The sequence below is a fragment of the Neomonachus schauinslandi genome, chromosome 12 (genome assembly GCF_002201575.2).
Source record: "Neomonachus schauinslandi chromosome 12, ASM220157v2, whole genome shotgun sequence".
Classification (NCBI taxonomy): domain Eukaryota; kingdom Metazoa; phylum Chordata; class Mammalia; order Carnivora; family Phocidae; genus Neomonachus; species Neomonachus schauinslandi.
The window spans coordinates 37,729,617-37,756,688 of NC_058414.1; the positions used below are offsets into that span (position 1 = coordinate 37,729,617).

Below are 27,072 nucleotides of genomic sequence, written 5' to 3' on the forward strand. Positions count from 1 at the left end.
CAGAGTGGCTGCACCAGCTTGCATTCCCACCAACAGTGTAGGAGGGTTCCCCTTTCTCCGCCTCCTCGCCAACATCTGTCGTTTCCTGACTTGTTAATTTTAGCCATTCTGACTGGTGTGAGGTGGTATCTCATTGAGGTTTTGATTTGGATTTCCCTGAAGGGCATGCCAAAAATTTGAGAGAAGGTATTTGCAGCCCATTTAACTAAGAAAAAAGATTGTTTTCCAGAATATACTAAGAACACAACTAACTTAATAGAAAAATGGACAAACACATAAGCAATCAGTTTACCAAAAAAAGGAAAACCTAGAGCTTGGTAAACATAAGTAAACATTCAGCCTCATCAGTAAAAATAAAGTGATTTGCAGGTATAAAGTTTCACAGTAATATGTGATAGCCAGCATGAAGGAAAACTCATACAGCTATTTTGCTAAAGCGATTTGGTATTATCCAGTAAAATGGAAGATATGAAGATTCTGTGGCCCACCAGGTTTACTTCTACATGTGTATATGCTTCTGGAAGTTCTTGTAAATGTGTACCAAAAGACATGTTCAAACATGCACAGCAATATTGTTCATAAGAATTGCAGAAAAAAGTGAATTAATCCTAGTCATACCTTTCTACATAATGTTGAGCAAACAAAATGACAATTTGCAGAATATTGAATATAGTTCATTACCATATATAAACTCAAAAAGCAAGCAGAATTTATATTGTTTAAGGACAGTTTTGTGAATAAATAGGAGAAAAAATAGGGGCTGCAACTAGAAATAAGGCATAGAGAGGGCTTCAAAAGTAACAATTTTATTTTTTAGGCTTGATGGTAGGAACATTGGGTGTCTTTTTCCTTCTTTTTCTATATGACTTACATATATGGTATAATTTTTGTATAAATAAAAATATTAAAATAGACATTTTTAAGTAGCTTAATTGAAAGATAAGAATGAGGAAAATCACAAAAGACTTTTGGGGGCTTATCATACTTAAGATTTAATAAGGGGAGGAAAGTCAACACCAAGAGACATTTACATCAATAAGGAGGTTCCTGAGGTCACTGGCCTCCTCCAGGAAATCATTTTCTGCTGAGGCTGTAATCATGTGTTGTCTTTGTCCTTTTTGCCTTTCCCTGGGCCCTCAGTGTTAGTGGCTCTTTTCAGATACCTGTGGATATGAAGCCAGACTAGACCCCTACCACCACGTCTGATTTATTTCCTGATGGAGTCTGAGAGTACATTAAGCATTCACTTTTAGCATTGGAACCCAGAATTTTAAAATAAGGTTAAAGGCATGATTAAAGCCAGAATTCATTAAATGGAAAGTCATTAAAAGGAAAGTGAATGCTTGCACTATATTATCAAGAGTGTCTTATACAAGAGCATTAGATACAGAGCAATGGGGTAATTATTCCTTGGTGTCACATTGTTTAGTTCTAAATTGGGGCAGGAGAGAATTCTGGAGTGGATTCAGCTTGTTTTTATCATGCATACAGATATAATTTCTTGGTAAACTTTCATCATTTTCATTTTTCCTGAACAAATTATTTGCAGCAACTTTTAATCCCCAATAAATAATTTTGACCATGAAATATTATTGAATTGCACTAATTAAAGGGTGAACATTCCCGGTAAATCACAATGGAAATTTTTAATGAACAAGCCAAATGAATGAGAAATCAATACTTATTGATTGTTTTCTGGCATATCATTAGAGCCAAAATCTGTTCTCTTACTCAAAAAGCAAAGTACCTAAATTGCCTGCCTAGTTTTGTGCAAGTTGTGCATCTGTCTTTGTGTAAGTCATTAAGACTTTTGTTGCCAAATCAACGAGGCATTCAGAAGGAGGTATTCAGTTGCAAAATGACAACTCTTCTTGGTTCCTGTTTCTCACTGCCTCTTTGTAAGTTCACAGAAGTCACCAGACCTTCAGTCCTACTGAGGTATGCATTAGTACTAGAAGATATCTAAAGTTGTTTTGATAGAAAACAAGCTATTTTGTCAGAATGAGCTTAAGCTTAGTAGCTCTCTGTCCACTTTAGGAAAAGGGGGCTGCTTTATATTTTATTTTGACTTTTAAATTTTGTTTGCTGGGAATTGAACTATAAGGTAGATTATGATCTGAAGTAAAGACAATTTTATTTTATTTTTTTTAAGATTTTATTTATTTATTTGAGAAAGAGAGTGCGCAAGCAGAGGGGTGGGGCAGAGGGGTAGGGAGAGGAAGAGACAGAATCCTAAGCAGACTCCACAGTGAGTGCAGAGCCCGCTGCGGGGCTGGATCCCAAGACCGTAAGATCATGACCTGAGCCAAAACCAAGAGGCAGAGGCTCAACCAACTGAGCCACCCATGTGCCCTGGTAGTAAAGACAATTTTAACCTGACTGTGTGGGATATAGCTCCTTTTCAAGGAAACTTTACGAGATAGCTGTATTCTGAAGTGTTTCTTATATTTTAGAGATAATGCTCGGGTTCACCATGAAATTCTAATTACACAGATTGGGAGATGCTATATAGTTAGGTTAAGGTCAAATTGACTAAAAGAACAGGCTGGGAAATCAGGATGGGAGGATACAAAAGAAGATGATGCACGAGTGGTTTCTAAGTGCAGTGCATGTTGGTAGGTTCCTGTAAATTTTTCAGGGTGGAGCTCAGATTTCACACCATCCACCAGCCAAGAGGGAAATATGATCAATCATGGTGTCCCGGCCTCTTTAAAATTAAAACCAAACAATGAACAGCTATTTCTGGAATTAGGACCAGAAAATTATCTTGTGTGTCTGGTTCTGAACAATGTTCCAACCGTATTGTTTCAGTAGTTATAAGATCCTTAGGGTTTTTTCTGTGAATGCAGGACACTAATATCAAGTTATGACTGAATCCCAGTGGACATGAAGTAATGTTCTACTTCAATACTTCACACTAATTAAGTCTCTGAGAACCCACAGGAAATGCCACGTATTAGGAAACTTAAGAAACATAGAACTTGGGTTCTGTGAGTTTTGCCTGTGAGTTTTGTGATGACAGTAAGGGCCTTAAGAGTACCCAAAAAGTCATTCAGATATTTATTTTGGTATTATAATTAATGTTTGATTTATTCAAGCTACGTTATCAAAAACCTAGTTTTTAAATTTGATTTGCAAATCACTGTTAAGGGATCTTTGAATAATATTTAGTTCCTATTTACAAACTTAGCTAATTAGCACCTACAAACATTTTAAATTGCATTTATAAATTCGTTACGTTTGACTTCCTTTTTAAATACTATTTTTAGTGACTGACAGTCTTTGCAAGTACTTAAGAAATTCTCATGCACCTGTTACATTACACTTACAAGTAGTGTAGCCTTTGAGTTTTCTTAAACCTTCTGATGCTATATGTATGTAATTAAGTCTTCCCATAGTTGAAAGATACTTTCCCAATAAGGAAGCCAACAACTGTTAAGTAACTGAGGTTATTTCCTACAAAAGGCATAAACTCTGAATTCTTCTTATAGTAATCAAGGAAACTATTACATCACTATATATAATTTGGGGGGTTGCCTACTTAGCATATTTGGGATTACAAATATCCACAGATTTTTGTAGGCATCCCTGAATGACAACACAGAAGCTTGTTTATTGTTGTCTTGTCAGAGATGCCATAATATCAAGAAGAGGACATTTACATATCCCACCTTCCTAGACCCAGCTTATGTACATGACCTCATGGTCCTACTCACAGAAGTCTGCAGTTCCCAGCCAGTTTACCCATTTGATTAGATTTTACAATTCTTTGACGATTTCTATCAGATTCTAAAGATGTTTAGCAGTGAAGGAATCCTAAGATATTGAATGCTTTTCCCTGTTGTCTAAACGTAAATTATCCTTTCAAATTCTCAGAATCAATGACTCTTACAAGGGGTACAAATGATATTTGATGGAATTTAGGGTATCTGACATAGTTTTTCTCTGCCTTCCAGCCACTGTCTCCCTGGGCAGTCTAGTGGCATTCCAAAAAGTCAGGGGCAACAGAGTTTGGACCTCTCTGCCCTCTTGAGAACAGAGAGGTAGGTTAACCATAAGCTGAAGAAGTTGGGTATCAGACTGCGCTGGAGAGGCATTACACTAAAACAGATAACCAATTATGTTTCAGAGGCTACACAGATAGTTTTGAGGTTGCATTTATTGAAAGAGTGATAAAAAAAAAAGGAATTCTTTAGTATCTTTTGAACATTAAGAAATGAAATGTATAGTTCATACAACAATAATCTCAGACCTACTTAAAAGATTAGGAAACAGCAATCATCTACTTGTTCTGAAATTGTAAGAAATCAGCTTCCTAAAATTTCATAAATACTACTTGGGGTATAAAATATATTAGCTTTTAGGCGATTATAAGGAAAGTAACTAAATTAATAGAGTTCAGGGTGGGAGTTGCCTGCGGGTGGGTTCTTAAGTAAAGTGCTGTCATGAGATGAGATGAATTTGTGTAACTTGGTCTCAAATTACCGTATCCGAGTCAATACATCTTTGCTGTGCCATGCTAAAACAAAGTAATGACTGGAAGCTAAGCCATAGGGCCCTAATCAAGCCAGATCATCTGGCAGTTAGTGGAGGAGCAAGGCAGGCAAACAGTCTCCACAGACCTAATTGACAGGTTTGCAGCCTTCTCACATGGGGCAGTGAGACAGTCACAAGGACTTGGACAAAGTTTCCTGGACTAATATCAACATCTGGGAATCCTGAGTCCGAAAACACCAGAGCTCTTGGATTAGAATGGAATTAAGATGTCTGTAAAAGAAAATGTACTGAATGTGTGGGTTGTTGTTTTGTTTTTTACTAATTTTAAATATATAAGTAATATATTAAATGCAAAAAAATACATATAATACAAAAATATTTAACATTACAAATAAGTTTAAAGTACCTGTTGGCCAAGATCTCCAAATCTAATACCTTCTTTGGAGGTAACCACCATCGTCAGTATCTTTCTCCTTAAATCATAGGCATCACCGTATCGTTAGAAAATATATTTTATGTTGCTCTTTTTAAAATATTTAAAATGAATGTACATATGGTTCTGCAACTTGCTTTAGTCGTGTAAGAATATCTTGCTAACCTTTCCACATCAGTAAATACATTCATTGGGTGCTTATGTAATAGTCACTCTTCCAAGCATTGTATTTCTATTAATGCATTTGGTCCTCACAGCAGTGCAGTTATTAGTGCTGTGTTATTGTGCCCATTTTGCAGTTGAGGATCCTGAGGGACAGAGAGGTTGGGGAAATTGCCCAATTTAGTGGCGGAGCCACTATCTGGATTTTGTTTGAGGAAGACTTACTCCAGATCACTCTCGTGGTAACTGTTTTACACCACCTCTCCGATATACATAAACCTACATCTGCACGCAGGACGTATCAACCGCAAACCCACGGGCCCACCTTCTGTGAACTTGCAGTGACTGTGAGTGATATGCAGCTGCCGTTCAAGTTTTAAAATGCCACCAAGTGTCTCATGATGCTCAGCATTGTAGTTGATAATAGCATAAGTGAGATAATAGAAGTAGGACTGGTTCTGGGGAGAATAATGCCCGTAAGAATGCAGAGCAGCCCCCATTGTCCAGCTGCTCCATTCCCCTCCTTCCCTTGCCATCTCTATCTGATCTGTGGGTAGCATTCCATTTGCGTCAAAAATAACGTCAATCTAGTGAAAATACTGAATGACTCACAGCATTACTGTAGGGAAACTGGTTGCTGTGTAATAGGATATATAACATCCTAATTTCATAGAACATTTTTCATAACAGCTGCTAAAATCATAATCGAATCCATTAAATTTTTTTAAAGGATGCAATTCGAAGCAATATTGAAGCTAGTCTTCAAATGCAGGTACACTAGGGTGGAGTCCCACCCATGCAACACCACTCTATCCTTAACTACTTCATTTCTTTTCTGTGTTTGTCTGTCTGCATTTATTAATCTACTGGAGTCTGCTCATCTTTTGTGTGTCTAGCTGCATTTGAGTCAGAGGTAGGCTTCTTTCAGAGACTGGAGGGTCTGAAAAAAAAGAATAGAGAAGGAAAGGAGAGATGAAAAGGAAATTTCCCTCTCATTCTTATGGACAACAGAACACGATAGCCTGGAGAGAAGGGGTAGGAGAAGAGCCCAGGGTCTTGGGTTTATAAAAGCAGTGTTAGGTTATTGATTAAGGTCTCTGCAGAGAGTGAATGACAGTGAGAGAACATGGCCACCTAAGCCCTTACATTCAGTTGCATATAACTTAGCAATGTGGAGCCAGTTGGATTTCTTCTGCCACATTGTCATCCTCAAAACTGACAGCTAATTTTTTGACGTAAGAATTTTACTCCTTGGATAAATATAAAACCAAATAAAATCCCTCGGGTTTTTTTCTTTCTTCGATACTATATACTTCTGGAAATTTGCAAAGTTAGGACCTGACCTGTATTTTTGTTTGGAACATAAAGTAAAACTAAAACAAAGACTCGACGAAGGCAAAAGATTACTTGTGAAGTTTACTTTCAGACTTGAGAGTGACCTTCCAGAAGGATGGTAAGTGCTTTTTTTTTTAAGTTTTTTTTTATTATTTATTTGAAAGAGAGAGAGAGCCGGGGGAGGAGCAGAGGGCGAGGGACAGGCAGACTCTGTGCTGAGCGCAGAGCCTGGCACAGGGCTGGATCCCAGGACCCTGAGATCATGACCTGAGGCGAAATCGAGAGTCTGGAGATTAACCAACTGAGCCACCCAGGCTCCCCCAGATGATAGACTTCTGAGGACTGAGCTCTATCCAGTCTCATCCACAGATTAACTGTGTGATGCAGCTAGTAAACAAGGTAGTAATCTTCTTTGAGCCTTGTTTTTCCTATCTGGAAAAGAAGGCTGGGATAGAATCCCAAAGGTTCTTCTGAGTTGTAATATTCTGATTCTTACACAACAGGATAGGAAAAGATAGCTTCTGGTTACCCAACCACAGAAGTACTATACACATTTTCCTTCTCTGCCCTACACTTCCTCTAACACTCCTAAGGGGGGTGTAGCTTGTGGCGTCTTTAGTAGTTGCTTCCTGTGGACAGCTTTCCTTCCAACTTCCTGCTGTTGAGGTGAAAGTTCTCCGCTCCATTCCATTTTTCTGGTTCTTTACTTAAAAAACATTTGTTCTCGGGCGCCTGGGTGGCTCAGTTGGTTAAGTGACTGCCTTCGGCTCGGGTCATGATCCTGGAGTCCCGGGATCGGGTCCCGCATCGGGCTCCCTGCTCGGCAGGGAGTCTGCTTCTCCCTCTGACCCTCCTCCCTCTCATGCTCTCTGTCTCTCATTCTCTCTGTCTCAAATAAATAAATAAATAAAAATCTTTAAAAAAAAAAAAAAAACATTTGTTCTCAGGGTGGAATATATAAATTGCTGATTTGTAATTCATGAATCACTGCTATAAAAGGACCCCGAGAACTTTGTTTTCGGGTCCTCAAAAATTGTTAATTGGTTGCAGCGTGTTTCTGGCCACTTGGATAATGGACTTAAGGCACTGCTTTTCCAGCTAACTTCATCTTTAATAGATGTAATTCTGTATTTGTGCTCCAGCAGTTTGCACCTACTCAGTGCTAGCTGATACTAAAGCAGATATTCTAGATTGCTTTGGGGGTTGTTTGATATGAGTACCAGGCAAATTACTGAGTAGTTAACAGAGCCAGAAGTCCCAGAATAAATTCCCCACACTCTAAACCCTGCAAATAAGTAGCTCTCATGTTCCCTTACTTTATTTGTTCTGTACCTAGTGATGGAGTAGTTACTGCAACCCTGGGTGTTGGGTGCTATGTTAGGTCCTCCGGGGCCAGGCTTCTATTGCAAAAGGAGCCATGTTTACAAAAGTAGAACAAGCTTCCTCCTTGGGTCTTCTCATCACCAAGTAACCAAAGCTGTTATAAACCAACCAAATAAGAAATCTGAGAAATTATTTTTCTGCAGTTTTCAACATGTCTTCCTTTTTATGCATTCTTAACACGTATGTGGAAGTTTAATAAGAATATTTCATATGTAGCCAATTGGAGAAATGAATTTCCCAGATTAGTCACATTATATGTGATTTTACAGCCAAAAATACTGAACTGTAATGGCAGGAAAATTCTTTTTCTAGTAACTTGTTCAACCTTAGCTAAATTTGGAGGGCACAGACTAGTAGCCTGGGAGTCAAAAAACAAGAAAAATCATGGCAGCTCATCAGCCAGCTGTGCCGACAAGAGCCCGTTACTCAAGTTCTCTGAACTTCAGGAGAGGATAAAACATAACTTGGCAGCTGTTGCGTGGGGTTGTGAGGAACACATGAGGTGGGGTGTGTGTGTGGGTGTGTGTGTGTGTGTGTGTGTGTGTGTGACTGTGCTTTGTGTTAAAGAAGATACAATCCAAATACAAGATAGATAAACTGTGAAACGGGCTTGTATGACAGTCTATCTAATTATATTGCTTTCATCTGTGTGGTGTTCCCACATTTTATATGTAAACAAGAGCTTGTAAGGTTGATTATCTCCCAATTATCACAACTAATGAACTCTTAATCAGCAGCTGCAAGTTTAGATTTTATTGAAAGGAAGAAATTAAAGTGATCAAGGAGATTATTTTTTCTTCATTGACATGTAAACAATAAAGAGAGTACTAATTAGAAAATATTTAGCTGTCCTTTATAAATACCTGAATAGTCTGACTCTTCTGACTATTCACTTTTCTTGCAAATACAGGAAATGAAGAGTCAGAACCTTCTGTAAATATTGTCATTCAGTGGATGTATCTTCTAGGGAAAATATGTTTAATATAATTTATTAGAACCATATGCCAAATGCAGAGTTCCATAGGTAAGAGAGACACAACCTGAGATGCTTCCTTGTTTTGGTCACAATATTTTTGGAGCACACCTTCATAATAATACTGTGAAAAGGAATTTCCTCCAGTAATGCTACTGTAAGAAATTGTTTTACTCCATTAATATCAGTACATATTAATTTTCTGCAACTCAGTTATATGCTTTATTTTTAACACTTTAAATCCGGAGGTACTTAATTATTGATTCTGTGAACATTATGACTTCATTTAATGACTGCCACTCTAAAAAATTAAAATAGGATTGATGGTCAAACTACATGATTTCTAAGGAGCAGAAGCATTCCAGATAAATTCAACCAGAGAACAATTTTTCCTCAGCCAACGCCTACATAGATCGATGGGTAACATTTCCTTCTCCCCTTTGGAATGGTGACTTGGAGTTCTGACTTGGACTCAGTGCAGCAAGATTAAAGGTAGTGAGAGGCAGACCACAGAGGACCATGTTGGCTCTTTGGATGTTAGATTTTTTTGTTGCCTTGGTTACCTTTGGTGTTGGTTTCTTCCATTAGGCTTTGTACATTTCTCCTAAATCTCACTTGATTTGTTTGTTACCTGTGGGGTTATCAGACAGGCCAGCATGGTTGTCACCTATTTTTTGCCTGGAATTATTGATAACCTTGAGATTTTTGTTATCAGTGTCTGTGGTCTCTTTGACGATCCTCTCCAAAGGTTTCTCTCGCCGATTATTTTGCGTCATTCTTTTCTTAGACCTGAATGAGGCTGTCCCAGAGACAGAGCGCCTGGATTCAAAAGCACTGAAAACCCGAGCCCAGCTCTCTGTGAAGAACAGACGCCAGAGGCCCTCTAGGACAAGACTCTATGATAGTGTCAGTTCAACAGATGGAGAAGACAGTCTGGAGCGAAAGGTGAGCCCCATTGACTGATTCCTGACTTGCAGTGTAGAGCTGTCTCCTTGTTCCTACAGCTTATTAAAGATGATTTTTCTGCAGCCAGATTCTATGCCCTAGATGGAAACAGCTGGAATAGTTCACTGCTTTGTCTCCTAAATTCTTACTCAACTCGATATATTGTAATTCAGCTTATTTCTGTACTCATTCAATGAACTAACCCAAGAGCATTATCCATATTGTCGTATTTCATGATGGTGCTTTTATATTCAGCTGTTGGTTTTACCTAGTGGGAAGTAAGGAATGTACAAGTAATTGTTTCTGTATGTCTTAGGTGTCTGTCTTAGCTACAGTGGTAATATGGTGAATTGCTGTAAACTATGCAGTCTCCTCTGTAAACCCCCCAAAAAACTGGTTTTCAAAGGGTTTACTAAAAAAAGTTCGGTCTGATTTCAAAGTAAGTATTCCATGGAGCTGATGCTCAGCGGCATGACCTCCTTTATAATCTCTTATACCAACAGCCTTCAAACAGTTTCTATAACCACACACACATTACCAAATCACTTCTGCCCAAGGGTTTGAGAACTTCTCCAGAATCAGATTCTGGTGCTCCATGCCTCACTCCAGTGGCTGGCAGTGTGCCCTTCTCATCTGACCACATAGCTGAATTTCAAGAGGGACCACTGTGCCTGGAAAAAGAGCCTTCCTCCCTTATTTGGGGAGACACTTCACTCTCCTCTCCTTCAAAATCTGATCATGATATGGAAGAATCTCCATGCCACCATCAAGCCACCACCAAGAAAATATCACAAGAAAAAGGTACTGTTGATTTTTATTGTTGTTTTTGCTTTTGTTTTGTCTAATTTCACTAACTCCTTGATTTGTGCAATGTTAAGAATAGCTTTTTCTGTCATAGTCATAAGTCCTTTGTCTTCTCACACCTAATAATTAATATTGCTTACTTTTTATGTTGTGGGATAAGAGCACATGCCTCTCCCATTTATTTATTTATTTATTTATTATTTATTTATTTATCTATCTATCTATCTATCTTTTCCTACCAGGTTAGTATTTTTACTTCTTCAGCTGTCCACAAGTTTATTACTATTGAAGGAAATTCTTCAGGAGGCCTACTAGTGATTTTATAGAATAGCAGCCCAGAGTTTCAATAAACACTAACATACTCACATTGAGAAAAGAAAAAAAAAGTGTATATAATATGTATGTAAAAATATGTATGTATATAATATCTATAAAAATGCATTGCATACGCACATATACATAGATACACGTGTGTGTGTGTGTGTGAAGATGAAAGCAGTGTAAGTTTTAAACCATTAATTGGTTTTTATTTAGAAGAAATTTTCACAATAATGATATATTACAAAAATTCTGACAGGAAATCTATGATAAAGATAATACAGAGAGATTAATCAATTAAATTTTAAAATAAGCTCCTAGAATTAACACCACAATTTAGTAGTCATGTCAATAGATTTTTGTCATTTTAATTTATAGAAGTAATAAATTCTCATTAAACAAGTTAAATGCTACAGAGATGTATGAAGATTAAGTTCATTTTTTCCTACCATGTCTGATGTGTCCCTTTATAGTAACCAAGTAAATTTGTTGATATCTTTCACATGTGAAATACACATAAGTATATATTAGGTGTATATGCACGCATGCGCACATGCGTGTGTGTGTGTGTGTGTGTAGATGTAAAAACAGAAATACTTTTTGGTATGTTTGTGTTTTGTTTTGTATACTTTTTTTACAAAAATGAATCATACAAGTAACATGACTTTACAGTTTTGTTTTATACATAATATTTTATGGACATCCCTCTAAGGCAATATACACAAATTTAAATGATAAGAGAATCTTATCTAGTGAGCAACTATTCTAATATTGGTGGACATTGAGGCTATATTCTAGTAGGTTTCTTTTTGTGTATTGCTTATTTGCTTACCACCGTGAAAGAAGTTACAACAAGCATGTGTATATTCTTATATACTGACACTTTCATTTCTTTAGAATACATTTTCAAAAGTTGAATTGGTAGTCAGTATATTGTACTCCAGGGAAAAATGTATAGCTTTAAATTCCTTTATTATTCCTTAAATTCCTTTATTATTAAAAGACTGAAAATAAGTAAGATAAATATTCATTATAATAGGAACAGAACAACTAAAAGGCAGGAGGAAAAAACAGAAAATAGAAAGGAGCAGGTAAGAGATATAAGCTGAATTTAATTTTTACTGAAATGAAAAGCCTATTCTTAATTCCTCTCTCCACCCAAAAAATGTAATAAAGGTGTGCAAATTATTCTGGCTAAAAGTGAATAGCCCCTTGGGAGGACACATTAAGAAAAAAATAGAGACACAAACGAAAAAAGGAAGCATGGGAAATAAGAAAGGAGATACAGAGATTAAAAGAATTATTTTTTTTAATTTATTTTTTTATTTTTTAAAGATTTTATTTATTTGACAGAGAGAGAGAGAGCGAGAGAAAGAATACAAGCAGGGGGAGTGGAAGAGGGAGAAGCAGGTTCTCCGCCAAGCAGGGAGCCCAATGTGGGGCTCGATCCCAGGACCCTGGGATCATGACCTGAGCCGAAGGCAGATACTTAACCTCTGAGCCACCCAGGCACCCCAGAATTATTTTTTTTTTAATGATAGTATGTGAACTCAGTAGATTTGAAAATCTAAAGGAAGTGGCGTTCTCTACAAAATTAGTCTGTTCAAATTGTCTAAGAGGAAAACTTGGATAAACCAATAATCACAGAAATATGAAATGTGTTTTTATAAACGCTTCCATTTAGAAAATCACCAGAGCCAGGTGGTTTTATAAGTGAATTCCGCCTAAGCTATAAAAAAAAAAAAAGATAGTCTCTATTTTATGCTAGTTATTCCAGGTAGGGTGTTTCCCATTTATTTAAGTAGCTAGAGTCCTAAAAACTGGTAAAGACTGTGTGGAAAAAGGAAATCTTATGCATGTAGATTCATTTTAAATATGATGCTAATCAATTGAATCCAGGAGTGCAAGTTAATTAAATTCCATCATCAGGTAGCATTGATTCGGAAAATGTAAGAATAGTTCAACATTAGAAAATCTAACAATATAAATCATCATATCAACAAAGGGAAGGTGAAGTGTTATAATATTAGTGGAAGTCGAGAGGCATTTGGTGTAATTCTTCAGACATTTTCAGGAAAAACTTGTTAAAGTAAAAATGGAATTAGAAAAAATTGTCTGAATATGATTGGTTACTTACCAGCAATCAACCACTAAATAGTGAATCTTAAGCCATTTGCACAAAAATTAGGAATAAGACATGAATGCCAACTACCCTCACGATTTTCAAGTCTGTTTTTGAGAATTTTCTAATTGCAGGAAGATAAGAACATCAAATAATAAGTATAAATTTGAAACAGAAAAGACAAAAGTATCTTCATATAAAGATTATATGAATATTCATCTAGAAGATTAAGTGGCCAGATATACAATAAATATATAAAATCAGTATCTCCTTGTGTGTAAGGGTGAAGTGTCTGCAACTTACTTTGAAATGCATTTGAAAATTAATGGATTAATGGATGACTAGAGGGATGGCTGTATGATAAAGCAAATGTACTAAAATGGAAATTGTAGGATATAGGCAGTGGATATACATTTGTTCACTGTAAAAATTTTTTATCTTTTGAAAAAAACCGAGTGACAGAAAGAAATGTCATTTTTGTCTATACTGATCTAAAGATTTGATACAACAGACATTTTGTCGAGCTTGATAAGCTGATCCTAAGTTTATAAGAACGGATAAAAGGCCAGGAATACCTGAGACTTAAATATATATATGTCTTATTTTATGACAGCTGGATGGGTGGATCAGTGGAGAAGGAATAGAGTTTTTTACAAGTTATTCTGGGACAACTGGTTATCCCTATTTTAAAAAATTATATTAGATCCCCCCCCATACCTTGCAAAGTAGTCCATTCAAGGTGAACTTAAGACTTAACTGGAAAATACAAACTATTAAACTTTTTAAAAAGACTCTGTAGAATATTTTTGTGACTTCAGGGTAGAGAAGGATTTCTTAAACAAGACACAAAGAAAAAAAACATAAAGAAAAGATTAATAACATCAGATGATATTAAAATTAGGAACTTCCATTTCTCAAACACACAAAGAATCCCACAAAAGTGGAGAACATATTTACTGCCTGTGTAACTAACGTAGAGTTAGCATCCAGATTATGTAAATAACTTGTATAAATCACTTGGGGAAAAGACGGATAATACAGGAGATAATATATAATGTCCTGAACAGGCACTTCATAGAAAATGAAAACCAAAAGGCCAAAATATTTATGAAAGGTGTTCAACTACATTAGTAATCAGGAAAGTATGAGATAAACCAGATGAGATACCATTTTATACCTACCAGATTGCCATAAATATTAAAGTCTGATGTTACCAAATGCTGGAAACTATGTGAAACAACCAGAGATTGAAGAGTTTTCATTGTGCCAGTGGAAGTGTAAATTGGGGCAAGCTCTTTGGAAACAATTTGGCATTGATCTAGTAAGGTCGAAAGTGTGCATGCACTATCGCCCAACCAGGTATGTGTATGAAATAATGCTCCTTAGACTGGGCTGACCGACGAATAGCCCATTTCACGGCAGCACCCCTGCTGCTTGGGCACTTTTGTGTCCCTCCAGGACTCTCCCTCCCTACTTCCCAAGAAACGAACCCCAGTATCGTTAAAATGTTACGACATTGCAGGGGATGATACAATATGGATTAACGGAGTCAAATCTACCTTCATTATCCTCAAAATCCAATTTGAGGAATAACATTCTGTAAAATTCTTGAGTCCCTGGCTATGTGAGATTAATCTGTTCAGAGCTGGACTCAGCAGAGGTCAGGTATGGTTAACCTTATTTCCCTCCTTGTGTTGGTGTGTTTGTTCACATGTGAGGTTCTTAGAACTCATTGGCTCATCAGTAGAGGAACTAGAATGAGGTTCAACAAGACCTCATGTTTACATTCTTGCCTAACACTCCACTCCAGGAAAATTGTGTTCTTCTCCAAACCCAGGTTAAATCTCACCTCCTTTAGTGGACTCTTAGTACACTCGCCCCATTCCCAGGCAGAGTGAATTATTCTCTTCTCTCTGATCCCACAGAAATTTTCACATTGTTATTTCTGCTTCTATCACTTTGTGTATGATAAGCGATCTAGTTGTCAAGGATGAACCAGTTTTCTCATTCATCTTTTTCATCTTTATATTCTTGGTCCCCAGCAAAGAGTATGGCATATAATCGATGCTTCATAAGTTTCTTGGATAAATTACCAGGAGGTCTCTCCAGATAACCAATGCAGGTCATCAAACCAAATCTGGCCCCCAGGTGTTTTATAAATAAAGTCTTATTGGAACACAGCCATACTCATTTAGCTATATACTGTCTACTGTCATGCCACAATAAGCAGAGTTGAGGAGTTGTGACAGAGTATAGCCCACAGACCTCAAGTATTTGCTCTCTGGCCCTTTACAGAAAAAGCTTGCTGACCGCTGGTCTAGGCGTTCATTTTCTTCTACTCATGATTGCTGGGTAAACTCTGAAAATGTCTTAGTCCCTGGCTGCCATTTATCTAGATTTTTTAAAAATAATATACCATTATTTTTGGTCTATTAAGTTACTACAAGGTAATAATTAAGTTACAGCTGTACTTGACTACAATTTCAAGGCTAACAAAATGCTGGTATTACTGAACAACTACTTGAAGTTGGGTGTTTTCTAAATTGCATCGGTACCACATTCGCAAATCGTCATTTTGTTGTCGTATTTGAGGGACCTCGGTGGAAAGTGGGGTAGAAAGAGCCCCTTGGTAACTGGATAAATGATAAACTTCTAACACCATTTCAGTTAAAGCAAGCAGAATTGTAAGATTATTTCCAGAGATTTTTAAGACAAGTTATATGACAGTAGAAAGCATGAAAATATTTTTCTCATGCTTATTCTTCGAGTAGCCTGATAATAACGTTTTGGTCTCTGGACTTCCATAGCAATGGACCTTTGTTCAGACAAGGTTAAGAAGAGTAAATTAAGCACTATCATTTTCTACTTGTGATTTCTAGAGATTCTAAGTTTATATGTGGCTGTTAGCATGTTGCCTGACACAGAACATGCCTTCAAAAATATTCGCTGAATTAATGTCCTGGCAAGTAGAACCTGGCTTTGCAAAATTTTTACAGGATTCATTTATTATTTATATATTACATTAGGTCCTTATACATATAGAAATAGTAAATCTTATCATTGCTCAGAGGAGGGGCGAGGTTATATCCAGCTGAGATTGGTAAATAAGATGACAAAGAATGTACAATTCGAGTGACCATCGAAGGACTTGGGGGGGAAGAAGGACGGCCAAGGAAGGCGGATAAGGATGGAGGTGGCATTAGCAGAGACAGGCACACATGAGATGGGTTGAAAGCCTGCCTGAAGTGAAGCAGTTGGTTTATGCAGGTTAAATGGTTGCAATAAAATTGAACAGCTATTTGAAATTAGATCTAGAATTTAAGTGCCTTCAATACCTCACTGTATCACTAGGCAACCACAGATGTTTGAACAGAGGAATAAAAAGGAAAAAAAAAGAACATTGAGGTGTGGGAAAGATGAGTCAGGAGACACAGGGAGAGATGTCCTCGAAGGAGGAGCAGGAGACAATGAGGGAAAGAGTGACACAAGAGCCCATGAAACACAAGCTGCCTAGTTACGGGGGAAGAAAGTGAGGAGCTCAAAACTGACGACAGGGTCTCTAGCCTCAGGAAATATGGCCCTTTCATTCGGAGAAACAGAAGTCAGAAGAAATATGGGGTGAAGACAATTAACTCATTTTTTAAGGGCATTTTAAAAAAAGATTTTATTTGTTTATTTGACAAAGAGAGCACAAGCAGGGGGAGCGGCAGAGGGAGAGGGAGAAGCAGACTCCCTGCTGAGCAGGGAGCCCGACGTGGGGCTTGATCCCAGGACCCTGGGATCATGACCCGAGCCAAAGGCAGACGCTTAACTGACTGAGCCACCCAGGTGCCCCTTAACTCATGTTTTTAATGAAGAAGGTGGTGAGCTCAGGAGACCAGCTGGGCTAGGGGGCAGATTTGGGAGTCCCCAGAGGAAAGGAAGAGGTCAAGAGTCTGGGGCCCATGAGAGGAAGGAGAGTGCAGTACAAGAAAAGACCGTCACACGTACCCTTCAAAACTGAAGGCCAGGGGCACCTGGGTGGCTCAGTCGTTAAGCGTCTGCCTTAGGCTCGGGTTATGATCCCGGAGTCCTGGGATCGATTCCCGCATCAGGCTCCCTGCTCGGCCGGGAGCCTGCTTCTCCCTCTCCCATTCCCCCTGCTTGTGATCCCTCTCTCGCTGTGTCTCTCTCTGTCAAATAAATAAAATTTTAAAAAAACTGAAGGCCAGGTTGCCAAAGCTTGAAGCTGCCGCACCCGACCTGGGGGCTCAGACTTCTGATTGCTCTTGAAGGTAGTGTTGGAGAGATTTCAAAAAGCCTAATGGAAATTTTACATAAAGCTAAATAAATAAACAAAAACAAGTCACTTTTTTTTTTCTTTTCCTGAAATCATACCAATCCAGTGTTGGTTTTTGTGCAGACTGGAAGTTCTAATGTGCATTAAGGATGGATTTGATTGATTTAAAATAGGGAAGTGCATTATTACTTAATCTTGCCTCTTCAGCCTTTTGAAAGCATTCATTTAAGTGTTCCTTGGAACACGCTTTGGCAAATGTGTGAGATAATGATGTGAGGTTGCCTAGCAGCAGGCTCTGTAATGGGCAGAATCAGGCTTTTAGTCCCAAGATGTCCAAATAACTGCAACACTAAGAGGTTACAGAGTGTTTCCATGTACATTGTCTCATCGGGTCCTCTCACCACTAGTTAAAACATTGCCCTGCTACCTCTAATTCAGAAAATAATTAGGCAGTCTCCTTTTAAACTTTGCACAGTCCTAGCCATTAAGAGTTGCTTTAGGATTGATCTGGAGGAATCCGGCACTTTTTTTTTTTCCCCTTCGGTTTTTTTTAAAAAAATTGAAATCCGGCTTTTTTTTTTTTTTTTTTTTTTTTGTCCATTAGCAAAATCACCTCAGAAGGGGTTTGTGCCATGTCTTTGGATTTTCTTTGTGTGTCTGCCTCACATCTGTGGCTCTTGAATTCAGATACCCAGCATAATGATGCCAATATCCATAATAAATATTTGAGGCTAGAAGTGGATTTTCACAGGGACATATTTCTGACTCATGTTATTTCAGTATGTACATTCCAAGGGATTGATTGTTGTAATCCAAGTATCATTAACTAAAAATGTGAAGAGCTCATTGCTAAAAATCCTTAGAGAGTTTGTAAACATCCTGTGCTGCCACTTTAGAGCTTTAAACATAAACTCCTAAATAAAAACTGCGTGTGCAATTCATGTTTTGTGTGGGTGTTTGGAAATTTATCCTGAAACACAAATAGGAGCAAAACTAATTAGCAGGGTTAATTAAACACTTCTGTAGGAGCACTGTTCTCTCTACAGTCCATGCCAGAAAGTTGCTGGAATATTTTTAATTTTACAAAGATAGAGACAGACACCAACAGACAGCTAGGAAGGAGTAGTTTCACACACAAGGTTGCATCAAATTTAACACACCCTTTGTTAATCATCTCAGATCACCGGGCATGCTGAAACGGGACACTGAACAACATCCTTTGCTAAACAGTTCCAGGTAGAGCCGTAAGAATTATCTCCCGGGTCCAAGAAGGAATAAGTGCCACCCGTGGAATCCAGCTCCTGCATTTGTCATTGAACTCCATTCCCAAAGCCTCTCCTCTGATTGGTTTTTTGGCATCATGTTGAGTGTTCCCATCCCCCAGCAGCTGCTGCCCTTGAGAGCCAGCATAACTCAAAGAGGCAAAGATCATTGAGCTCCAAACACTGAGGAAATTTTGGCATCTTCCCTATCACAGGAGGCCAGCCAGGTTGTACTCCAACCCAACCTCTGAGAGAAACCTTTCAAAGACATAAATATTTTATAGCTGAGCCCCAGCTTAAGAAGTCTCCCCCATGCTCTGCCCTCTTCTGTCCCAGGATTGGCCAGAGGCCATTTGCAAAGGGAGAGACCAGAAGAGAAAGCTTTGACTCTCACTTTCTCCCCTAAATCTCCCAGACTCTCAGGGGTCACTTTCTGTATTGGAGGTATGGGGGAGTGGGCTGGGTTCCTGTCAGAAGGCACCAAAACCCAAAGGCAGGGCAGGCGTGGAGGACAGAGCCTGGCATTTGAAGCAAAGAGTTGGAGCCAGAGAAGGAACAAAAGGAAAGTCATGTTGGTCCCTGCTTTGAATGTAAAGAATTATTTGATAGTGTTTATTCTTGCTTATTTTGCTCATTCCAGTATATTTGAAGCTAAAACTCTTTGTTTGTTTAATTTTATTATATTATGTTATGTTAGTCACCATACATTACATCTTTAGTTTTTGATGTAGTGATCCATGATTCATTGTTTGCATATAACACCCAGTGCTCCATGCAATATGTGCCCTCCTTAATACCCATCACTGGGCTAACCCATCCCCTCACCCCCCTCCCCTTTAAAACCATCAGTTTGTTTCTCAGAGTCCATAATCTCTCATGGTTCATCTCCGTCTCCGATTCCCCGCCCCCTTCATTTTTCCCTTCCTACTATCTTCTTCTTCTTTTTTTTTTTAACATATAGTGTATTATCTGTTTCAGGGGAACAGGTCTGTGATTCATCAGCCTTACACAATTCACAGTGCTCACCATAGCACATACCCTCCCCAGTGTCCATCACCCAGCCACCCCATCCCTCCCACCCCCCACCACTCCAGCAACCCTCAGTTTGTTTCCTGAGATTAAGAGTCTCTTATGGTTTGTCTCCCTCTCTGGTTTCATCTTGTTTCATTTTTCCCTCCCTTCCCCTATGATCCTCTGTCTTGTGTCTCAAATTCCTCATATCAGTGAGATCATATGATACTTATCTTTCTCTGATTGACTTATTTCGCTTAGCATAATCCCCTCTAGTTCCATCCACGTCATTGCAAATGGCAAGATTTCATTTTTTGATGGCTGCATAATATTCCATTGTATATATACACCACATCTTCTTTATCCATTCATCTGTTGATGGACATCTAACTTTCCATAGCTTGGCTATTGTGGGCATTGCTGCTGTAAACATTGGGGTGCACATACCCCGAAGCTAAAACTCTTTGTGATGGGTATTGGGCCTCTGTCCAGCAGGACCTCTCCTGGCTTAACTGAACATTCCTCAACATAGACGTGTTTCCTGTGGCTTTAGAAAGGCATACATTATTTTCTTTTATACTTTGGAATTGGGGTAAAGTCCTTAGATTCAGAGATGCACTGACTTTTGACTCATGGCCTTAAAAAGAATAGTAATTGGTCTTTTTCACATGTATGTATATCCTAGGTGGTGCCAAAGGTCCCAAATCACTAAGGGCATCCAATTCACTGGTGGTACAAGGAGGAAAAATTAAGCGCAAGTTTGTGGATCTGGGGTAAGCATTTCATGATGTAAAAAACAAACCCTCTGTAAAAAAAAAGAAAGCTAAAAGAGAAAATGTCAGTTTCCCTTTCTGACTGTGTGCTGTCATTATAGGGCACCTTTGCGAAGGAACTCCAACAAGGGAAAGAAATGGAAAGAAAAGGAAAAAGAAGCCAATAGGTTTTCTCCAGGTAGCAGGTACGGGTGGGTGATCTCAACTTTCTGGCCCCCCTCCTCCTATGGTTAACCAAAATAAGTGGTCAGGATCTATGAGCTGAAGTGATCCACCTAGAGGTGAGATGGAAGGGAAATTGCACAGTCAGTTTATATTTGTCCTACCCCAGTTGTAGTCTACACTGGCGTCAGGTATATCCATTGGCCTAATTGCAGAATTACGGTCACATGAATGGTTTCAATAAATGTTTATCTAAATACAGCATAAATATATCTATGTGATACGTCAGTTACGCATATTTCAGGGTCTTTACCTGGCTACCCACAACACTAATGTCCTCTTTTTTGTCAAGTCTGAAAGGGTAATTTTATATTGAAGTACCTTGTTGGTTTTCAGCACTATTCTGTCCACATGTGAGAAGGACCTTCATCTCTTGCTGGACTCAGCTATTCTATTGATTTTCTTCAGGCCCTACCAACTATTCTTATCAATAAAGACTTCCCTATCAAAAAGTGAGCTTCGTACTGCATGTTGTCAGGCCTTCCCAATTTTATTCTGAGATTACATAATTTTAAGTTTAAATTTGTATCGAGAAGCAATGAGGCATGGAGCTTGACTGCCTGGATTTGGATCAGAGCTCTCCTAGTTATTACCTTTAAAATCTTGGACAAACTCTTTAACCTGTTTGCCTCCATTTTCTTGTGTGAAATAAGGGTAAATAACGGGATCTACCTAATAACTTTAGAGTAAGGATTAAGTACGTTTTCATACAAAGCATGTCAAATGGTACCTGGCACGTAGGAGGTATTTAAAAATAATAATAATTAAGATAACAGTTTGTTATCATTATTACTTGCAAGTTACAGTTTTACAGAGCAGTTTTACAGGTATCACTTTAGTCGATCCTTATAATAAGGTTGGGAGGCCAGAGAATAATACCATACTCTATTAAGAACCTCACCTTTGTAGAATTTAATTGATTTGCCCACGATTATGCAGCAGGCAGTTAACTCAGCGGGGCTTGTGCCTCCGTCCAGATGCCTGTGCAACACAACACCTCCCCTCCACTTGTTTATGCACTGAATGATGCGGAAATCTCTTCACGAAATTTGGGAATCACCGCGACAGCGGCAGACTAAGGAAGAAACAGAATGCTAACGATAAAAGATCATCAAATCATTTGGGGACCACTGATCCACTTTATAGGTCGTCCTCTATGTTTCTTTTTCTTCTTTTCCTTTTTTCTGCCAATACCACTTGGTGAGACATTGTACCTTCTTCCTGGGATTATAGGAGAGTAGGGTCAGGGATGAGAGGAGGGAATTCCCAAATTAATTGTGTTAGTCTGTTGTGGTGGTGGTTTGATCCTGTACGGTGGGGAAAGGGTAAAAAGCTCTGTTTATATCGAGGACACTGGTCTTGGGAAAAGTAAGTCCATGACCCAACTCAAAAGCAATTTAACTTTATGTGGTTTTGGAGTGAGAAATACAAAACAGTCCGCTGTGTGCTTTAAAATTAAGAATAGGAAACGATCAAGTATACTCAGGATAAAATACAATAAAAAGTGCAAGTGTTTCAGGGAGAGAGAGATGCCCAGATGCACAATGGGAGAGAAGCTGGGACACTTTTGTAGTAAACAGCGCCCTCTTTTTGGCCCCTGGACTTCTGAGGCAGTCACTTCCTCTCACCTTGAGGCTCCACCCGGAAGGGGATGGAAGGAAGCACCCAGCAGTGGGGAGAAGGTTTGACATGAATTTCATCATAGTAGCCAGAGGCTATCACCTCCCTGTACAAACAGGTGAAAAGCAAGCAAATCTTGATTCTGTTGGCAGGCACGCACCTTACTCTAGGCCAGCCCCAGGGAGTCAAGGGTGGGCTGTCACTGCAGCGAATGCCAACTTTGGAACCAGCAGCCAGCCAGCTCAGTATTTCTTTTTTTTTTTTTTTTTTTTTTAAAGTTTATTTATTTATTTATTTGAGAGAGAGAGAACACCTGAGAGGGGATAGGGTCAGAGGATGAAGCAGACTCCCTGCCGAGCAGGAAGCCTGATGTGGGACTCGATCCAGGGACTCCAGGATCATGACCTGAGCCGAAGGCAGTCGCTTAACCAACTGAGCCACCCAGGCACCCCAGCTCAGTATTTCTAAAATACTAACCCTGAAGTCTTTCTGCTTCACTGGTCACAAGTATTTACACATGTACCAATGCGACAAAATAGTTTTCAATTGGAATCATAATTTTATAATTATCTGCAGTCATAGTAGAATTTTGACAGGCCTGACAGGAATTCATGTAATTGAAATAACAGAAGAACAAGGGAAGAAGAGGGAGGACTTCTTCTGTTTCACAGAATAATTTTTTGAGCTATCACAGGAGTTGGTTAATGCTAATCAAATCTAATGACAGCCTCTCTGCTCCTGTATAGATTGATAACGGACCCAAAACCTTTTAAGACATAGGTCAGAAAACAGAGTTACTGCCCAGTAGGGGCTTCATGCAACTGAGTTGGTTTCACAGGGCCCCCGAAGGTGGGTGGGTGGTAAGCACCGTCAGCTTCAGGGTCCCACTGCAGTTGCGGGGGACTGGGAATAAACTCATCACCTCTGTGAAGCTTTCTCAGAAAAGAGAGGGACTGATTCATGAATTGAGTTAGTGATCTTATCTCTTAGGCTTTTCATTATTAGGCTGTAAAAATCAGATGAGGTCATTCAATCAGTTCTAGCCTGAGGCTGCAGGACTTTAAAGAGGCAAGACCAGAGGTTTGCTAAATTCGGTCTTGGTTTTAGTTTTTTCCTTCCTCAAGAGTTAAGAGTTTACTTTATTGTATTCCTTGGGGAGACCTAATGACTCACATGCACGACCAACATGAAACAAATAGATGAGGTTCAATAATTATAATAATAAATAAACCCTACAAAAAATATGGCTCGGTTCTAACCTTTTCACATATGTGCTCAGCGAACATTCTGGCTTAAACAGGCAGCGTAGCAGACAACAGAAGCAGGAAAGTGAGTGAGTTGGCAGAGCTTGTTGACAAAGAGTAAAAAGACTGTCCTCATTTTAGAGCGAGTTGCCACTGATGTAAGTAGAGTACCTGCTTTGGAGCTCTGTCGGAGAAGCTCCTGGTTGAGTGGCAGAATGGAAGAGCGTGTAAGCAGTTATGTGCATCTCAGAACAAGGCTAGACGGTGGCGTGTGGGAGAACGACAGGAAGAGAGATGGCACACCTTTGTGGAGGTGAATTTGCATTCCCCTTACAAGTGTCAACTGTGGAAAAAACACTGTGCTGGAATCCAAGTATTCATCCTGACTTTGCCATAGGTAAGGCTCTGAATTTCCTAGACCTTGGTTTCCCACCAAAAAATAATCAGATGGGTTAAAACTACATGGTCTCCAACTCCCCAACCATCTCTGTCTGTACTATCCAATATGGTAGCCTCTAGTCAGATGTGGCCATTGAGCACTAGAAATGTGGCTAGTCTATATTGAGATGTATTGTAGGAGAAAATGCATGCAGGATTTCAAAGACTTAGTATGAAAAAAAAAGAATACCTTATTAAATATTATAAGAAATATTAAATATTAAAAGAAATACCTTATTAAATATTTATTTTAAATATTAAAATAAATACCTTATTAAATATTAAATATTTAAATACCTTATTAAAAATTTTGTAATACTGATTACCTGTTGAAATAATAATATTTTGAATATTTAGGGTTAGATAAAATACAAATTAATTTTACCTCTTTTTTTATGTGGTTACCAGAAAATTGTAATTTATATATGTAGTTCATATTATATTTCTATTAGACAGTGTTGATCCATATGATTCTATGAAAAACATCCTCTTATCCTCTTTTGAGTTCTAACTCATTCCGTTGATCTATAAATTGGCATTTTTCCTCTTTATTTTTTTTTACTTTTTTATTGAAGTATAATTAAAATACAGTATTATATTAGTTTCAGGGATACAATATAATGATTCAACAATTTCTGTGTATTACTCAGTGCTCATCACGATACATGTGCTCTTGTTTGTCTATTCTTCTTTAAATCTATAGCTACTCTTCTGTGTTCCCAATATAATTTCTTTATACACAGAGGTACAAAAGATGTAACAATATAATTTATTTTAAAGGCAAATTCGATGGGGAAGAATAAGATAAAGCAAAAAGTAACATTGCTACTTAAAATATAACATCTTCAACAATACTGTCATATGTGCCTGAAGAGAAAAGCACCTCACCACTGCCTAAACTTGACCCACAGAGGCACCCCAAAAGGGAGCCAAAATTTCTTAAAAAAAAAATTATTTAAAAAACAGGAAACAAAATGCAGTTGTAAATGGCCAGAGGAGAATGGCGAAATAATTTCAACCTGGCAAGTTGCAAAGCGAGCGTTTAAGGCCTGAACAATGATAATGAAAACTCAGTAAAGCCCCTATGGAGTGCTTAACTTTGACAGTAACACTTCTGCAGGTTCTCCCCTTCACTTGATAGTTTTAATGCCCAAAGATGGCTTTCCTTAAAAAGAGGATTATGTGGGTTATAAATTAAAAGTAATTGATTCAAGTCTCCAGTTTTAAAACCTACCTTTTTTCGATTTTCAGTTCATCTTACAAATCTTGTCATTTTGTTTATACATCTAGTAAAATTTTATAAAAAATTTATAGAGACCCTTGAATAATGTTAGCTTGGCCTCAGTAGAATGGTCTTGTTCCCTCTGTAATTGTCTATCCTGTTTTTAGAAAACTGCACGTATACATTTAATCTGTTCCGTTTTCTTTTTAAGTACGTCCCAGTGCTTGAAAGCTGACAAACTTTGACATTCCTAACACATCAACACTCTTCCACTTGAAAAAAACTCTTGAAAATCTAGTCGATTAAAATGGTAACATAGTGGCTGTAAACATCCAGTGCTCTTATCACTTTGATTATTTTTCATCTTAACCAGTTAAATTTATTAAGATAGAATCAATAGACAGACTTCTCTCTCAGATTTCTAATAGTACAAATTTTCTTAAATCCTAAGCAATGTATTTATTATTCCTAAACCTAACATTTTTGTTTTGAAATACCAAATTTTTATTTACATAATCATCTTGCTGTTTCATTTTAAACCTTCCCAGGATGGGGAGGACTCATTAAGGGAACAGTTTCTCCATCTCATATGAATGCAGAGGGGGCACAAAAGACCTTTTCCCTTCTACCCTCTGGGGTTTTCCAGCTGGAATCCCATAAATTAGATTGACAGAAGACAGGTTAAGGGAAAAGCATACAAATTGATTTAATGTAAGTTTTGTGTGATGCCGGAACCTTTATCAGGAACTGAAGACCAAAGAAGTGGTTAAGCCTGAGCATTTTAAGACTGGGTTTGTTGAAGAGTGCCAAGTCTTGGAAAAAATGTGAGAGGACAAAAGGGTATGAACTAAGGGTAGTAAATAGTGGGAAACTTCGCAAGGCCTCTTCGTTCCCCAAAGCATTGTTCCTTCAGATCCCTCTTGGTATCCTTCCATCTACAGATAAGGATGTTCCTCTCCTCCAGGTATGGGGAGGGCACCTCTCCCGTAAGATCTTATGATCTGCTTCGGGGGCAATGGGGAGGTCAGAGAACCCTTCACGTACCTGCCATTTCTCAAATTCCTTCACCTTAAAATATTTGCTATGCTAAGTTGTCATGTTCTGTGGTAGCATGTCCAGAACCCTGTAAGAAATCAAGGTTAAACACTACAGTGACCATCTCAGGTGGGTTGTTGGTTATTAATCGGAGCTTGGGACCATAACTCAGGGTCGAAGCAGGATGTGTCAGTGGTGGTTGGCCTGACCTGCAGTTGGACACCTGCTTGTCCTAGCTGTTATCTTTGAGGGTCTCCAAGTGCCCTTCCAAAGGGGCTAGCTTTACAACCTCAGTCTCCTTAGTGGATGTTAGAACCTTACAGAATTACTTCATCTGATTTGAATAAATGGAAGTCTGCAACCCTTCCTCTGACTGCAGCTAACTTTCTTTAATTAACCTCCTTAACTACCTGCTTGAATTCTATATTCTGCTTATACTTTTTCTGTTCTGGCAGTTCCTGAACTCCTAATTATATCTTGATGACATTCAGTTCACACACCTTGTATTTAAAGTTAAGACAAATCAAAAAAAAAAAAAATTGCTACGGAATGTTTACTTGAGCAACTTAATTTTGGGGTGCTGACCCCAGAATGAACTGATTTCAAGATGTATGTATTGGGTTAACTGCTCTGTAAGAGTTGTTAATTATAAACCATTTAAATGCCAGGAAACAGTGATTACCCCCACCTCATGCTGCCCCCCCCCCCCAGTGACAATTTAATATGACAGAGACTTAATTTGAAGCCATTCTTTTTCCCAGTTCCTAACAGTAAAACAATCAGGGTTACATCAGTGACCTGTAATTCCATTTTTACCAAAAATGATAGACATTACTGTACAAGTTAAAAAAGATGAATTACAGAACACATACCTATTTTGATCCTCTGGAAGTTATTTTCAGATCCATGAAACACTCATTTCTACCAATCTTGATTTTTCAGGGGGACTATTAAGGATCTCTATGAAGCTTATGCACCCCAGACCATAACCTGC

At 38.3% G+C, this 27,072-nt stretch overlaps 1 protein-coding gene across 4 annotated transcripts in view; it reads left to right on the forward strand.

Annotated features, from left to right (window-relative positions):
* Positions 1 to 27,072, forward strand: part of PPP1R9A (protein phosphatase 1 regulatory subunit 9A) — a 296,367-nt gene that overhangs the window by 259,016 nt on the left and 10,279 nt on the right. For 2 of the 4 annotated variants that reach the window (XM_021689637.2, XM_021689636.2), the window contains exon 11: positions 9,571 to 9,728. In XM_021689637.2, the coding sequence (XP_021545312.1) occupies positions 9,571 to 9,728 (158 nt within the window). Of the gene's footprint in view, positions 1 to 9,570; positions 9,729 to 10,231; positions 10,530 to 20,209; positions 20,298 to 20,398; positions 20,483 to 27,072 lie in introns of all 4 variants that reach the window. The other 2 variants (XM_021689634.2, XM_021689633.2) reach the window with 2 other exon arrangements.